Source organism: Chrysoperla carnea, chromosome 1, assembly GCF_905475395.1.
Source record: "Chrysoperla carnea chromosome 1, inChrCarn1.1, whole genome shotgun sequence".
NCBI lineage: Eukaryota > Metazoa > Arthropoda > Insecta > Neuroptera > Chrysopidae > Chrysoperla > Chrysoperla carnea.
Genome location: NC_058337.1, coordinates 58477612 through 58496917, shown reverse-complemented (window position 1 = coordinate 58496917; position 19306 = coordinate 58477612). Strand labels below are relative to the sequence as shown.

The 19306-nt window shown below is 28.6% G+C and overlaps 1 protein-coding gene across 2 annotated transcripts in view; it reads left to right on the top strand.

The window, feature by feature from the left end:
- Positions 1-11000, top strand: part of LOC123290416 — an 873043-nt gene extending 862043 nt beyond the window's left edge. For both annotated transcript variants that reach the window (XM_044870592.1, XM_044870591.1), the window contains 2 exons: positions 9180-9226; positions 10867-11000. In XM_044870592.1, the coding sequence (XP_044726527.1) occupies positions 9180-9226; positions 10867-10874 (55 nt within the window). In that variant the 3' untranslated portion in view covers positions 10875-11000. The remainder of the gene's footprint in view (positions 1-9179; positions 9227-10866) is intronic.
- The last annotated feature ends 8306 nt before the right edge of the window (positions 11001-19306 follow it).

Genomic DNA, 19306 nt, shown 5'->3' with positions numbered 1-19306 from the left:
ATAAGATGATTACAAACATTACGATCGCTAATACAACTAACTCAGAATGTATAAACAGAAGTCGAAAATGCATTGACTCTAAACCTCTGTATCAAAAATGACGACTTTTCGACGATTTTATTTAACCTTATACTTAAAATACCGATCTTGCTGTACACTAGTTAAATCAATCTTCATGAAATAATATTCTGAACTTCTGAAGTTAATAATGCTAAATTATAAATTAATACCTTTATCTCGGAACCTTTTAATCAGATTAAAAAGTCAAATTATTTCTTTGTAATTTAATTGTTTTTGGTAAATTTGTGAGTTAAAAATCATTTAAGTTACACAAATAAATTTAAACAAAACAATTAACTGTTTTTTGTATCACTACAAGAAAATCAAATTGATCTTGTTTTTCAAAGAGCTCAATGAGACTACTAAAAACACTAAGAAGAGAAAAATATATACGATACAGATATATAGAATGTACCATTAAAAATTTTCTAAAACTAAGAGTATTCATACGGTCAATGACTCGTTTTCGAGTTTTCGTGCCAAATCATGCTAAATTTACAAAAATAGAAAAATTTTTGATAAATACGCGCTCAACAAAACCTTGCGCGATTTCTAAACGAAAAAAAAAAAGTTTAAGCTAATCTCCACTCTTTGTTGTATTGATATAAGATAAAGAGTTTTCATATTTTATTTTTTTGATCACAAAATAGCTCCCTGGAAAGCTCTCAATACAAAAAAAATTCCACCAAAAGTTGTAGAAAGTGGCAGCAAGCATCTTACGATAACCTTTAATTTGACCTGGAACTTAAGGTCATTTAATAGGCAGATTGAATTTAAAAAATAAAAAATTTGTTTTGAATGGTTTTTTGATATGTTTTTTTGTTGTTTATGATTAAAAAAGGTATTACCTATCTAAACGTAAAATGTTTAAAAACAAAGTCATTTTATTAAAAAGCTAAAACCTGCTATTGAAATGACCTTTAAAATCAACTTCAAGGTCAAATAGAAGTTTGTCGTTAGATGGTCGGCAAATCCTTTCAAACTCGATTTTTTTTATTGAGAGATTTTCTGGAGCTATATTTACGTTTAGATAAAATCATAATAATAAATATACATTTTTCCTGTTTTGAAATAGTTTTTATAGTATAAATCGAAAAAATTCCTTAAAAATTCAAATATTCGAACAGATATTGTCGCCTGGTTAAAAAAACAGTAGGTAATTTTTTTTTTTTTAATTTTTATCTTTGTTTTGATTAGTTTTAATTTTATTTCTAATTTGATTCAGACAAGTCTTTCAAGACACTCGGTATCATTGTAAGTATATATAAATAACAACATAGATTTGAAAATTGGATTTATATTGAGAAAAGAAAATCACTAACTCAAGTTGATACGTGTTTTTACAACACTGGCGTTTGTATATGTCTGTTATATTAATAGACAAACTATATAACGTATCCTCGTCTATATACAGACGATTTTAACGACGTCTTAATCAACCGTAGATTGCTTACAGCATTTGTCTATTACTTGGCTAGCCCATTACTAGGACAGTGTTAGCAATAATTTATTTCATACTTGGCCAGAGAAAAGGCTAGGCTTGTTCCAATCTTTGTTCTTAAGTTTTAGAACGCCCTTTTTCTGATACCACCGGTCATTGACACAAAAAATTTGGAATAATTTATAAACCTAATTCTCATCGCTCTACCGGAAGTTTTTGCGATTTATAATCGCGTACTCTTTTAGGCTGATTCTGATTTTACATAGCTCTTTAGTTACTCCTATGTTTAAGCAAAGTAAGTTCGGTTATGATTCAGCGGTTGCTTCAGTATCTACGGAATACAGTTTTAAAATCTCGATCCTGAAATATCTTTCCCTGAAGTTTCTTTGTAAATTCATTATCATGGCTTTTAGCAGTTTTCTTTTGTTTATTGATTTTGAGGTGCTTTTTTCGAATTTCCACTTTGATACCTAGTGTCTTTGCCGCTCGCACCGCCATATTCGAAGAATGGCATCGAACAGCAGTTTTTATACAAAATCTCCTTTCCGAGTCATTTTACGAGGAAAATATGTACAAAATTAAACAAGTCAAAACTTCCTACACTTTTTGTCTTAATAATTTTTTTGTAAAATCAATAGTTTTGGCGTAGGAGGTAGAGTAAACGGTGCTTTTTTCTAAAGGTGATTTTCAGTGGAGTAGATATTTGCGATAGGTGGTCAGTTAGTAGATATTCGCGGGACAGTCTGCTTCTCTTAAAATGTATTACGAAATCCAGCGATATTTTACAAGTAATAATTTTTTTTCACCACGTTAAAACTTACATAAAGTGGGGAATCAAAAAACAATAGGTTTGATTACTTAAGCGATCTAGATTTGCTTCAAGCATTTGTGATACCACATCATCGTTCTCTATATAAATATCGTAGTTTTTCTCTATTTTGGTGTTGAAAATTGTAAGAAAGATTGATTCGTCGCATATTTTTTAAAAACGTACACAGCATGTTCCGTCTATAACATTGAGGCAAATGCAATGTTTAATACGTTAGGTACTATATGATATAATAAATCACATTCTTAAAAAAAACACCAATATAGAATTGAGATCGATTGATGATCAATACATGTACCTATGTGTCGTTTGAAAGGAACTTTATATTATCTCAATTATTTTGGAATAATGATTCGAATATTTGGAATTTTATCACCTGTGCTATAAAGCAATGTTATGTTCTGAACAAAAGAAACAATACATATTTCATTCTGTGACCTAGTTTTTTTAAATTTCCTTAGAAATAAATCGATATTCTTGAAATTTTTTAGTACTTCCTACATACATAGGAACAAGATTACCTTTCTAATAATATCCGATTAAAATAGCATGGATTCTGCTTTTAATTGTTAAATGCGATCACAAACACCTCTGCCGTTGTATTTATACAAAATTTAATGACTAAATGAGAATATTTCTTTTTTTTTTGGATCATTTTTTTGTTAGATTCATAATTTTTACTCATTTTTTAATATTGCTTTTCAATAATCGGAAAAAAACTTATTTTACAAAAGATACATTTTCCCAGTAAGTGCGATATTTTTATAACCACACCCTTTTTTCAGACTCTTCAAAGACAAATTTTACGGTATTTAAATCAATTGTCTTAAAGTTAAATGAAGTAGAAAATTGACAAGTAGGAACTATTTTTATTATTAAATTTTTTTTATCGAACTCATGTAATTCTAATCGGGTACTACTAACCGAATTCGTTTAAAAGAAATGTTCAAAAAAGTTACTGAACATAGAACGTTTTTATTCCAATTTTTTTGTTCTGAAATTCTAACAAATAATTTAATAGAGGATGTAGTTTAATTGTAGTTATTTCTGAATTCACATGGAAGTCTCACATAATTTTTTCTTCTTAATAACTACTATTTTGTCCATTTTTTCATCGAACTTAATTTTTTATTCGAAACGAAGAATAAATGCTTTTAACTGGCAAGCTTTTATTTAAAACAAGTGAAATTAACAAAATTTAAAAAGCCCCCGAAAAATTTTTCGGGTACCGAACCCTAAACTTCTCCAAACTGACCGATTTTGAGTATCATCGCTTATGTTGTAGTTGTTCCGGGTACGGAACCCCAAGCCCGCACTTGAAACATATCTGAGAACACTACCCTTTAAATTAGATACCTTTCAAAGGAAACAAAAAAATACAAATCGGTCCACCCCTTTAGGCGCTACTGTGCCACAGCCAGACCGACACACAAAGCGTTCAAACTTATAAGGGGTCTTTTTATCAACCTTGATTCGCGGATTAAAAATGAACTAGAAATGAACATTTTGAGGTTTATACCCTTGTGCTTGTCGTCAAAATTAATCGACTTTTCCAACACATCTACTACTGATAAATTTTTAATATTACTGACAATATAGTTTTAATTTACAGCATATTTGATATTCTTATGCAATCTAAAAGTGCTATCTAAATTGTGAATTATCAGCATCACCAAATTGATTGCAAAATTTAAAAAATCAAGCTCAACAATCAAAGTAAAATTCTAATTACATACAATATTAATGTTGAAAACAAACTAAAAGTTCAGATGATTCGGTTAGCAATAATTTGGTTTTCATTAACAAAAAAGTTATTATAAATATTTTGATTAGGCTGCATAATAAACACACGGTATAACAATTTCAAAGAACACGTGAAGCCTTTATTTGGATAGAGAAATGTAATTCCGCAATTTTTATATTATATATCAGCGATTGGTAGAAAGACTTCATTCATCTCGTACATATAGGGTTCTTCTTCCACCTTATTCAAGTGGTAGTTTTAAATCAACTGTATACCTTACGTACATATAAAATAATATCATCTTTTCTGTCAGCAAAATATATAAGACCCGATCAACTTTACTTAGAGAAAGTTAGTAAACGGAATATACGACATACCAGAAATATAATAAAAATCTTTATGTAATATTTCATCATATTTAAGAAGAAAGATTTAAATGTAATTATAAGGGTATTAACTAAATAACACAATCGAAAAATATGATATTATTTTTAACATTATTTTTAATTTACTCGAAATAATCGAAATGGTCATTTTTGAAAAATTATGTAATGGTTATTCTAGTTATTTTGTGGATTCTTGAAGAAGATTCACAGAACTTTTTTTTTACCATGTACATATGAAATATACATAGTATATTAAGTTAAGTCCCAAGTTTGTAACTCTTAAAAATATTGATGCTACAAAAAAAGTTTTGTGTAGGCGTTTATAGAATCACCTAATTAGTTCATTTCCGGTTGTCTGTCCGTCTGTCCGTCTGCTCGTCTGTCTATCCGTAACCACGATATCTCAAAAACAAAAAGAGATATCAAGCTGAAATTTTTATAGCGTTCTTAGTACGTAAAAAGTGAGGTTGAGGTTTAAAAGAGCAACATAGGTCAATTGGGTCTTGGGTGCGTAGAACCCATCTTGTAAATCGTTAGAGATAGAACAAAAGTTTAAATATAAAAAAACATTTTTTTTTTAAATTAACAACTTTTGTTTAAAACATTTTCTTGTAAATATCACTGTTTACCCACGAGGGCACTGATCAGGTGTAAATTTTATAGTATGTATTAATATGGGAATATCAGTTATGTGTGTGTGGCTATTTAAGAGTGGATATCTTTCTGTATTTACGTATCGTCAAAAAACAAACGATTGCGTCATCAACACAACAATTGTATGTTTTCACATGCAATACATCTAATTTTATTGGTTTAAATTTTACAACAAAGTAAATTTATATTGACAGTATGAGCGTCACCGGGATATCTGCAAATTCACAATGAAAATAAAACCCTTTGTCGTCCCTGTCATTAGAATTCGATTCATTCAAATAGTCGAAAAAATAATTATTTTTTTTTTTGATCCTATTCTGTAATAATTCATAGGATTCCAGTGCAAGTTGGACGGAACTAGGCTACCATAATAGGATTGATCGAATTCGAATCAGAACACTAAGCTTTTGTGTTACACAAATTGTTTAGATAACTGAGAATTTACAAGTCATATTTTTTAATTGTTCTTTCTAAATGTTAAGTTAAATTGACTTCCGGTAGATTTCTTTAACGACCAAGGACAAGTTCTACGTTACATAAAATTAAATATTTATTTATTATTATTACTGTAGCAATGTGGAATTAAATCAAGTTTATAATATGAAACTATGTTTGCATACAATAAACATCTTATTCATTGTACTTATTTAGTCTTTGTTTTGTACATTCGAATTCAGAAAAGTTGAAACTATATAGAGAAAAATACTTTAATTTTATATCTAAGCTTTAACAACAATTACTAAAAATGAATATAAAAATATGATTTTATTAAAAAAAAAAAAACAAAATTAGCACTCCTATAACTAAATGCATCTATCTTGCACACTAAGTGTTGTAGCTAGATCTTTCTCTTGCACATAAGTAAGACCGAAAAAGACTCTCAAGACTGACCAATAAAGTAAGACACGGATGCTAAACTCATAAAACAAAGTGTAATAAACAAAGATAGTCAAATACAGTCTTTGGTTTGGTATTTGTCTTGCTCTTCACGTAACACATCGATTAGTTTAGCCTTCCAGACTTTTGATCAAGCAAAAGCTATAAGTTCTTCACACGATAAACACATAGAATATCTTAACCTTATGATAACCAGCCACTTAGTTCATTTTTACATCACTTGATTACTTTATTTAACTTTATTTTTAAACTTCCAAATTATCGGTTAGTTTAATATTCAATTCAAAATTTAAGAAAAGCAAAATTATTTCCATCTGTCAATTGTGATCAACGGTTGTAAAATATTTTGTTCAATATATGGGACAAAAGTTATCATGAGGTTAAACGCTTATATAAAAATATTTAATCTATAAACTATTGGATTGCTCTAAGATGCGTATATATGTTACAGGAAAAGTCGATTGCTAGTAATAGTTGATTCTTTCTAGGCAGAGTAGATTCTTAGTAAAAACATCAGTAACAGTCAAAATAAGTAATCACACTTTTCATTGGAAGAGTTAACTATGCCTGCTGTCAGTTAGTAAAAGTTGATTCACTGCGAAATTTAACATAGACATATTTTGTGTTGTGACTGTGTGTTTGTTTTCATTGATCTCTTGTTTGTTGAATGTTGAAATGTTACTGAAAATGTATTATTTTGAGCAAAAATTACATTTTAGCGTCCTACAAGTAATTAGTTTGAAAAGCTCAAAAAATTTAGATAAATTTTGTTCACGCTTATCATCTACTCGAAATTATATTCACGCTAAATATAACCCCACCCTTATTTTTATTATATAATAATTTATATTAGTTTTTTTTTAACTTTTCATGCTATTCTTTTTTGTTTTTATTAGCTGGTGTCCCGTTTCCTTGCAAAAAGTCAACTTATACTATCTAAAGGGTATACTCTACCTTGCTATAGTTAACTAGAATGTATGTTGAGCAAATTTCAACACTTTTTGGTTTTAATCTACTTTTACTGAAATGACCAGTAACATTTGACTTTACTTAGGAAGAGTCATTTCTTATTGGAGGATCAACTTTTCCTGTAACATATATAAGACGCGCACAGAAAACAACACGTTCCACACGTTGCCTAAATGAGACACGTGAAGTGGTTTACCCAATTGTGATTTAATTATTTGTATAGTTCAATTATTTAGGTCCTTATTGTTAATATTAAATATCATTATTATTATTATTATCGTAATAAGGTTTTAAACCTTTACTCAATTCAGTAACTGAACTAAGCACACCAACCTTATTACTTTTGATTGGCTGTTGTTTACATAAACATTTGTATATAATATATCTTTTGTTGATATAAGTAATGTTTTGTTACTAAATAACATTCATTACTTACTATACTTTAGCTAAGAGAGTATTATTATTCTACGTGCAATACAGAAAGTTGTCCAGCTTATGAAGTGTAGATAGTTGTTACTGTATTCTACAGGCTGTTTGGTAATTCGAAATGGGTGTAAAAGTTTTACTTTTAAATTAAACATTTATAACGAGTGTGTTAAATCGTATTGAGCGCGTTTTTCTGTTTTTAGGTACTTAATAGTATGAAACCGATATTCTTCATCAAAAAAATTACAAAATAATTATTGTAATTTGTGAGGTTTACTGGCAGACATTTTGCATCCCTGAGATTATTTGAGTCATATATTGTGTTTAAAAAAAATGACTACTAGCATATTTGCTGTTAGATAAAAGTACCAATATTATTTTTCCAAAACGTCTTAATTTTTGCACAAAACACCATTTTAGTAAAAATGGTAGAAAAGGTTAACACCCATAAATTGATGAAATTGAGCAAATAAGTTGTGATATAACCTCCTTTAACCTTTTTATTGAATTACCAAACACCCTTTATATTTAAAGGTAATATGGTACCGACTTTATAATGTATCCCATACCGAATATCATGTACTATATTGTGTACCACACTAAACATAATCTTGAAGTATGAGGTTACAGACTTAAGTTGTGTACTGTACTTTTTACATGCTAAGGCAAAATAAATATTTGCCAAAATTATTGATTTTAAAATAATAAATGTAATTTTTTATACAATAGCATTTGGCACTTTGTTCCTTATCGCGAGTTCGGTTGAGGGGGATCCGACACCGACTGATGCTTTTTTTTTTATAAAAATACATAAATTAATGCAGAAAGGATTTTCTCCCACAACAGGCCAAATTGTGACCAAAATTCGAAAATTTAAATAATTCATTAAATCGCGGGGGATTTTGGAGTTGGTGATTACAAATTTTATACCAAATTTACGAAGATTTACACCTGGGGTACAATATAAAATTCAAGTAGCAGATAATAATAGCTGAATTTTGTCTTATTCAATAGCTAATACTTTCCTCAGTAACCTCCAATAGAATTAAAGGCAGCGGGTTATTACTGTTTCAATTAACAACTTGAATTTTATATAAAAAAAAAAAGAAATAAAACTTTATATTTCTATTTCTACAAATTTTCTTTTGCATTATTGATATTCACAAAAATTTTTACATTTCACTAACCTTCTATTGTTGGATTTCCTTTACTCGAAGAACTTTCACACGTTTATGACTTTTCCCTTTGTATCTACAATAAAGTTGAACTTAGGCGAAGGACACATTCCGACAAAAATTAAAGAGGAAAATTAGGGTACAAGACGTTACTGCGAACGGTTTTCATTATTTGGAGGTTACCTGTAGCAAACTCAATGATGAAAAAGCCCTACCAAGAATCTTTTTTTCGAATTTTGACCGCATTTTTGTCTTTTGGCCGCACTATGGCCCTTTTTGTATATATTTTATTCATTCGAACAAAACAGTTATCCTTAGTTTAGAATGCTTTTTCGATTCGATATACCACTAACGTAGCTGGTATGTCTTTGTAAAAAATGGTACTTATTAAAGGATACGGAAGTCGTTTGCAGTAGTAAGCTAATAATAATATCTCTGTAAATAATATTCAGATTAAATTTGAGAAAATTATTTTTACTACTAATTTTCCTATGGAATTGTCTTGCTATATACTTTTAGTTATTGAGTTAATCCTTTGTCATACTTCTAGCTAATATCGTTCTAATGAAAGACTAATTTGGTTTTCTTATTTTTTCAGTTGTCTTAGTCCACGTTCGGCGTATTTTTATGAATTCCCTCCAACAGGTAAGTTTAACAAGTTAAATTCATTTCATCAAGTCCATTATAATCAAACAAAAAAACCTTATTAATTTTAGACTAATAGATATTGTGGAGTTAACGTCATCAATATAGAAACAATGAATTTTCATAGTGAATTATTCAATTCTAATAAAAAGTTAATACACACAGAATCAGGGCGGTTAGTTATGTATCACAAAACTTACCAACCAAATAAATATTGAAACAAAGTTACTAGCTGCAGCTCGCCGACTGGCTGCTGCACAATTTTAAAAATAAATATTGATAAAATAAAATAAAGAATTTTAAATTTGAAAATAAATTAATATTAAATTTTATGCTTCAAATCGTTTGAGACATTCCATCTCTATATATAAAGTATATATAAATGAGTATAAATAAAAATTGGGCACCCATTTTTTTATCTACAAATGAGTACCGCCATATTATTAGAGCCCATTCGGAATTAGCCCTAAATTTATGTACCATGTAAACCTGCTATATTCGTTAATTAAAAACCATGTAAATGTTCATCTACATTGAGTGTCATTTGGACATTACAAAAAGTCATACACGAAAACCATACATATTCTTAGGAATATTGTGCTAAACAAATCATAATAAATGTTAAGAACATCACACACCCCACAATAAACAGAACATAGATATGAAAGTATGAAATAAGTATAGGTATTAGTGATGGGGCGAATGTTGAATTTTGTACATTCGCGAATGCGAATGTGTATTTCCAATTTTCACAGATGCGAATGTCAAATGTAGCGCTTACAAATTCTACTGTATTAACTTTATTAATCTTTATCAAATTCCATGATTCACCCCTCTTTGCAAGCTTATCACGTTGACTTCTGACGAAAAATATACACACGGACTAACATTATACCGCTTAGAAATCAGGCTAGAAAAAAAAATAAATTTAACGAAAAAATATTATATATTTTAAATGAGTAAAATAATATCAGGCAGACATGATTCGAATGTAACAGTTTTCATAGATGTTTTCCTAATATTGAAGACACCATTAAGTGAATCAGCAACTGTAAATAAAATGAAAGAAACTATTTAAAATAAATGTCCTAATTAATATTAATTTAAATAATAGCTTTTGATTTTTTTCACCACTTTTCTACGAAATTTATTGTTTTTTTTTTTTTAGTCACGAGTACAGGGTAGCCATGTTTTACGGTAGCCAAGGGAGCGAAATTACTCACGAACCGAGCTAGTACAGATAATTCTTCATTAGCGTAAAAGAGTCCGCCGTATAAGTCCATTAAAAACAAACCATTTAAATCCATTAAAAGACAATTCAGTTTTTTTTTTTTTTTAATTTGAGGTTAGTTAACTATAATTGCATTTGTCCAACATTCAAATTAAACAGTGATTAAAAAGTGATCTAAAAATTTGAGTAAAGTACATAATAGTGAAGTTTGAGATTAGTTGGCAATTTATGATACAAAATGATGATGATTTTTGGTCCAAATCATTCGCATCTTTTTTTGCAAATGCGAGTGCGATTGTTAAAAAATAAGCGAATATTATCGAATGCGAATGCGAATATTCGTCCCATCACTAGTAGGTATATTATCTCAAGAAATGAATAGAATTGACACTTTCCTTTGTTTTTTTAGTGTCGTGACAAGTAATATGCCCCATTGTCATCAAAGTCAATCGAATTTCTGGAACTAAAAAACTATTATTATGGATCACCAAAATTTTTGTATGTGCATCAATTTTTTTAATCAGAAGGGTCCTTCCTTCGACTCTGTACAGAATTATTTAAATTTAATAATCACGTGTATTTAGTCATTGTGAACTAAATGAATATCATCTAATTAAATGTATTTTAAATTCATTAATAATACAAAAACAAAAAAACACCATTACACTCAAATGACACACAAAAAACTAATTTTTGTTCACTTCTGTATTTCTGTATTTATTTAATAAATTCAATAATGTTTTTTAATTTGTTTTTTCACTATGAAATTAATGAAAACAAGTGGTATATTTCATTAATTATATTACGGATCAGTGAATTATTATTCGAGTTTTTTATATCAATTATAAATTAGTGTATTAATACAGGTATATAGAAGCTAGTTACTCTTGTTCATAATGCGCTAAATTACATGAGCTCTTTTTTATTTAAATAGATTCAGTATCACGAAGTGAATGTATATGCACAAACTCGTAACAAAAAAAGACGGTGAAAGTGCCTCCATTTTCAGGAAAACAGTTTTGGGACACTTTAGACCAAAAACGGTAATAGCCATTTTTGCAGATAATTAATTTCTTTTTCTTATATCTTTTTGTATCACTTACCGCTTACGACTTATACGACTACGACGTTTTACTTCTTGACTATTTGACTGATATATCTTCTAATGTTTGCTAACCCATATAATGCTAATAACGTAAATCTACAAATTTCCTAAAACTTTTACTACGCGTTTAGTGTTGCTAAAAAAATTTAAAAATTAATTTAATTTGACATTACCATAAATTACAGATTTCTGTAAAAGTAGTCATTTGACCATAAATTACAGATTTCAGTATGTTATTAGTCAATATGAAATATTTCACGGCCATCTTTTTTGATACACTCAATGAATAATTACGACTATTATACATTTAAAAAAATAGAAAACCATACATATATTTTACCTGTGTAGAACGATCCTTACCATTATTTCGAATGTTGTAGGAAGGGGATAAGCGAGAGCAATCTTTATCAATCTTTACTTTTAAACCCAGCGAAGCGGGTGGGTATCACTCTAGTTAGCAATAAATTATTTGCCTCCTTTCCTCTTAAAACAGTAATTAATCGTTAAAATTTGTTTTATGACAAAAAAGATAGGAAAATTCATTATCTACTGTAAAAGTCGTCATTACAATTTTTCCCTGAAGTTCACGACTACGAGGATATAAGCCGAAACGGTTTTTTTGAGCGGATTTTATGCGTTTACATTAAGTACGTGATACTGAACTTATTTCAATAAAAAAGATAACTGCTGTAATTTATTGTAGAAAAAAATTGTCTGTAGTCTGTAGTATATGTTTGTATTCACGAATACCTATACACCAAAATATGGTGTGAAACGCAACACATCCTCTATATTCAAGAATAGTAAATAAACCTCACACTTCCATAAAAACCATCCAGTCTAAACACGTCTATCGCACGCGCTTTCCCTTACGAAATTTGTTTTTACAAAATTAAAAAAAAAATACTTTAAGGAATTCTAAATGTAAATATTCTTTCCTATATTTATTTGTAGATTGAAAAAATCATATTCATAAATGAATAATTTTTTGTCCTTTGCGAAATATTTTTCTTCTAGACGGTTAAGTTTCCTAGGTATTGATATCTTTGATATCGAAATGACGATCTTAAAGTTCTTAATTGAATTACTTTTATTAACTTGGTATCTATGTATCTATGTGTTATTTTAACGGAATCTTTGAACGTGATGTTCACCTACTTCAAAACGTCCGAAAGCAATTAATTAGTTTTTCTGATTATATCAGGATCTTTAGAATTATCGATTTCCATATATGATAATATAAATATTTGTAGAAATACATTTGTAGAAATACAACAGCAAAACGCAATGCCAATGTACTGGATACAATATATTTTTGGCTATAGAATATTTTCTGTCTACTACCACGTACATAGACGTTAAAAGGTTTCATTAAATAATAATGTATGTATAAAAGTGTGCATTATGTTTCATAAAAAATGTATTACAAAGGGGCTGAAATTATTATTTGGGGTTGTTAATTGTAATTGAAAAAAAAGTAACCTTTAACATTGGTGTATGTTTGTAAAGAGTGTCCGATCGTTTAAGTCGGATTTAATAAAAAATAAAACAATATTTATCTATATAGGAGCTCCCAAAAAGGCAACTTTATGACTATATAACAATGATTGAAGTTTAAAATTTTGACGCTGAATTCTAATAATATTTTAGCTTGCACAATAGTTATTTACGATAAAAGTGTTCGAAATATTAAACAACGAGTGCGTAAGACGATTTGGGAAATCATAGAAGTACGTTAGTAAATAAAAATAAACGATAATTATAATTTAAAATTTGTCATGGGTTGTTGAGATATACAGAACATTAAAAAAGTTATTGTAGTAACTTGTTATTAGTTTAGATTTTAACAGTTTACCTAATTTGATGTAACTCCCTTTCGAGATAATTTGATAGATTGAAAATGGCTGTGGTAATAAAATAGGGTTCATATCCACACTGAGTCCGGTAATTAACTACTTTTTGGGCGCAAATGTGTGAGAAAAGTAGCTCTTATTTTACGGGCGTAGATAAAACATTATTTAACAATTATTTAGCTAACAAAAGACACCAATTAAGATAAGGAGGTACCAAAAAACTGACTTTGTTGATCGTTTTGTTGAAAAGTCATGTAAATCATAATGATCGCAAAAATGTAAATTAAAGTACCTGAATTCCCAAAAATTTACTTGACTTATAACACACTCTTAAATAAGACTTCGTTCAAATATATACAAATTTAAGCCCAAAAAATTCATTTGAAAGAAAATATCTTTCGATTTGAAGTAACGTGTTGAACTGTGCAGAAAGAAAACGATGTGTATGGTCCTGCTCTAATAAGTTTTTCACTAGATAAGAAAATAGAGGAACTTAATATGCATTCATAGACTTATATGCGAACTTTAATCGACAAGTAGACAACCGGTATAAAAATATGAAATCAACATTTGCAAAAAATAAATTATCAATCGTTTTATAATTACCTGATCGTATAAATTTTATGAAATATTATTTAAAATATTAATTAAGTTCATACAATATTTTTGTTTAATTATGAATATTTTGATAAAATATTACAATTAGCTTTTTATTTTCTCTAAAAGCTGTAATAAATTCAATATTCATTGATTATTAATCACTTTAAATTTATTTTATAAATGTGACCTCACTGCAATCTTTTTAGTTCAAATGGCAGAAACAAATTGTTTGAAAATTAGTATTACGAAATACTATAATATAAATATAAGGGGCCATTTTTGAAAAGACTTACAAACTGTACATTTTGTATCGATTCGTAAATGGGTATTGACAATAACCATTGGACAAAATTTGTAGTATTTCGAACAAAACTTCACTTTTTGTATATATTTGAAGTGGAATTTAAAGCGTAGATGACCGTTGGGCTCTTCGCATAAACCTTGGATTGCAAATTATCCTCAAATAAAACTGGAATAATTTTTCTCAGAATAATCACAAAATATGAGTGCTGAATTTTAAATTCATATCTCGGAATTTTTTAGCTTCCACAAAAAGAATATTATATCCTCAAAGACGAAGCTAAAATTTTTCGACGAAGTTTTTATGAAAATTATGAAATGTAGCCAACAAGTCTTCATTATTTCTAAATATTGCTCAAAACCGACAACGCGTAGTAACTATCTTATAACGTTCCATTTTTGTACCCCAAAACTTTAATCCCCAATACTGGCTTTAACTTTCAAGATTACACTCCAATAAAGACATTTTTTGTAATGGAAGGAATTGGTAGGCTTGGCAGTTAGTTTTGTATAACAGGTCACATGAGATCCTTTTAAAATTTAATTTTATTAGTAAGGTATGTTTAATCGGGAGGTGGAGTACTAGAAAGTAGCGATACTGTATTTAAATTTTTCTAACCCAAGTTTTATTCCAATCGATTTTAATCACGTTCGCTGATAGAACATGAACCTATTGGCACCTACCACAGTGAATTTCGCTAGTGAATATATCGGAAATATTTTACGATTATAAAGTATATGGTTATATTGCAGATGCATTTGAATATTGTTCCAATTTTCCGTACATGGCACACAATTTGTGCAAAATTATTATGCAGATCATGAATTTTTATTCTAGCTATATGTATGAGGAAGTACATTTATTTTAGTTCGACTATTATGACATTACATATAGCGTTAAACTATATATCTAGGAATATGCACGTATTGTATGCTTCCTGTTGGAGATTTTTATATACTAAATGTTATGTAATATTATAAACATAGAGTGTACACGAAAAGCTATAAAAATCGAACAATATTGTAAAAGCTTATACAGGTAACATGTAAAAAGCTCAGCTTTTTAAGCCACACACATATGATATTGTATATATGAATGGATATGTATAGAATATAAGAAGATAGCCGTTAAACTTTATACACACATAACGCTTTTAGTATGCTTTTACACATTCACTAAATGTATTTACAATTTTTTTTCTCGCTCTAAGATGAAGACGTTTTTAGCATTCAGTTTCATTGGAAGTGATAACTTGTCTATTTAATCATGTATATGAAATATACCAAGGTATACTAAGTTTAGTCCCAAGTTTGTAACGCTTAAAAATATTGATGTTATGAACAAACTGTCTGTCAACTAGAAAACTCAAAAACGAAAAATGATATCAAGCTGAATTTTTTACAGCGTACTCAGGACGTAAAACGTGAGGTCAAGTTCGTAAACAAGCAACATAGGTCAACTGGGTCTTGGGTCCGTAGGATCCATCTTATAAACCTTTAGAGATAGAACAAAAGTTTAAATGTAAAAAATATTTCTTATAAAAAAATAACCAACTTTTGTTTGAAACATTTTTTCGTAAACAATACTGTTTATCCGCAAGGGCGCAAATTGGGCGTAAATTGTATAGAAGTATTATATGGGAATATCAGTAATGTATGTGTGACATGTATGTATGTGTAATGTGATAGAGTAATCAACACTGTATATGCATGATATTTCAACAATTAAGTCAGTCAATTGTTTGTTTTCACTTGTTTGAACACATTTTACCAAAATTTAAAACAGATGTATCTCTGCGACAAACATCAAATTTGGATCCGCAATAGCTCGTTTGAAAACTTGTACTCTCTAGTTTTTATTTTAAAGTTGGTTCAAGCGTGAAAATTTTAAGATATGTTTTATAATAATCTGAAAGCAGCTAAAAGATAATCATTTCATGACTGTAATGTATTACTTCTTAGCGTTTATATTTTTATCAAAAATTGTTTATCCTATTCCAAAATCGAAATTTTATTAATAGTTTAAGTTCAATATTAACCTCTAGTGATTTATTCGAAAACTTATAAATGTTGGTAAAATGTACAAATTATCACAAGACCTTGGCCGCCTATTATTCCTTTTTCTGTGCTTGATGACATTTTGACACAGAATCTCCGATTTTATTTTCTGATTTTACCACAATCTTAACGAATGTTTTTTAAATAACATGTTTAGATGTTTAAAACGTTTTTATATTGCAAAAATTTGTTATATACCCAGAGTATATATATACACAGTGAAGTCAGTCAGTATAGTATAGCAATAATATTTACATTATTTTTAGTCTACAAAGTAGATGCTATATTTTTTATGACAATATTTCTTCACTTTTATGATGTTAAAGCTTTCATTTGATGTAGATATAAAAGCTATTAAAGTTTAGCTTAAAGCACATAAATATATACATATAAGTGTACATTTTAATATTTTTAGTTATATTGTGTTTAATATGCGTATATGAACGATATATTATGGTTTATTGATTGATAAAATAACAATAAGTGATGTGGATTTTCGTAATTTATTTTCTCAAAGAAAAACCATTATGATTTTTCTATCAAGAAAATCTTTTCAATGCTTTTATGTAACACTATTGGTGTGAAGTCATTTCATTCTGATAATAATTTCAAGTTTAATCGATTTTAGTTGACAATATTCGATACAATATTTCAGTTTCAACGGATTTGAAAATCTCTATATCTATATATTATAAATGCGAAAGTAAGCATGTTTGTTTGTTTGCTTGTTTGTTTGTTTGTTCCGCTTTCACGCTAAAACTAGCGAATGGTTTTTAATGAAACTGTACAGCAACATAGCTCATACTTCAGAATAACACATGAGGTATAATTTATAAAGATATATTAAAAAAAATAAAAAAAATTTAAAAATTAATTTAATTTGACATTACCATAAATTACAGATTTCTCTAAAAGTAGTCATTTGACATTACCATAAATTACAGATTTCTATAAAAATAGTCACTATAAAATATTTCACGACCATCTTTTCTGATATAATCAATGACTTATTACGACTAATGTACATTTAAAAAAATAGAAAACCATACATATATTTTACCTGTGTAAAACAATCCTTACCATTATTTCGACTGTTATAGAAAGGAAATTAGCGAGAGCAATCTTGATCAATCTTTACTTTTAAACCCAGCGAAGCGGGTGGGTATCACTCTAGAAATAAATGTTTTATATCTTACGTTGTCACGTTTAAAAATCAAAGTTTGAAGCTATGGATGGTTTATAGGTACCTACATTATAAGAAAACGTTGAGAACCACTGCCACTCTTCCCGAATTTCTCATGATTTTGCTACTTGTTTTTTGCCTTCTTATTTCTCGCCATGCACTGGAATACTTGCATTAACACTTATCGAAATGGTAGACTATACAGGGTTTCTTTTTTAAGTTGACATATGCTTGAAACTCGGAAAAACTTTAATCGATAAAAATGTTTCAAGCGAAAAATGTTAGATATGTAGGCGCATATTTTATGCAGACATTAAACTTGACGCAGGTTATCAAGCGATAATCGATAGATGGACACTTTAAACTAGAAAGCTGTTGTTGATTAAAAAATTAAATTTTTTGTTCGAAACATTTTTCCGCAAACCATACAGTTTAGGCAAAAACGGACTGAAATGTACCACCCAAATTGCTTTGTCCCATCAAAATTGTTGTTTCGTATAATTGTTTTTTCAAAATCTAGACACTTCCAAAAACTTTTTCAATAAATACAATAAAAGTGGTTTGTTTTTCCATAAAAACCATTTTGTTCAAATTGAATGAACAAACGCATAATTCCTAGATATTTGCTATCAATTAACGTATTTATTAAGAACAACTTTCTAATTTAAAACTTTCTAAGCGTTTATTTAATGTTTTTCAGTATTGAATCAGAGTGAGCTACCATTTCTGAGCTACTGAAAAAGTCAACCGTGTACATACCTGGAATTAAATTACATATGGTAATGTATACATACCTGGCACTATACATAACTGGAACTAAATTACATATATACAAATATTATTTTTTCGAAAAACGCTCTTTGAATTACGGAGTTTCTGGAAAAAGATTATTGAAAAAATGATCGTGGCCTCATTATATTAGCGACTACATTATTCTTAAAAAAGTTCCACAAACTCTGTTATAGAAATTTATTAATAACAGAATACAAAAAAATAGTTTTCTAAATGTTTCATGAATCTTTTTCATTCCATAAAAGTTACAGCTCACTTAAAAACAGTTTTTGAATATTATACACTGCTGTTTAAAATTATGAGATCCCAATAAAAAGATAGCATTGGTACACATTAAAGGCTACTTTATTTAACTCGTCTTATCCGATGTAAACATTTGCAAGGAGCTCCATGAAAACTGGAAATTTTCATGTTCTGGCTCTTAGTATAATTAGTATCAGTTTCTAACTGAATTTTTTTGCAAAACTACGATGGGTAGACTGAAAAAAGTGTAACGTTTTTATCGTGACCTTTTTTAATAAAAAAATTATTTTTTCCAGTTCGATATGAACCGGTGATATCATATCCTGATATGATACCCTGTGTCCCGAGGCAAGTGTACAATTGTACCATTCAGCTATGCAGAATATTGTTATGATAATGATCATTTACAATTTTATAACCATTATCTTAATTATTTTTTCTTTAATTACTTTCAAACGCTGTTAATTTATTTCAATCGTTATTCCAGAAGTAATATGTAATATCGAAAGATACTTCGATCCTGTCGGTCACCCTTCAATACTATATTTTAAAAAATATCAAAATTTCAACTTCATTTTGGACTCAATTATAATATAGACCTATATTTAGATGAATAATATAATTTACTATTTAGATATATGACTAGCCCTAGACACTCGTAGTAGATACAGTAAGGTGGTATCTAAATTATACAATATTTTAGGTTTATATATGA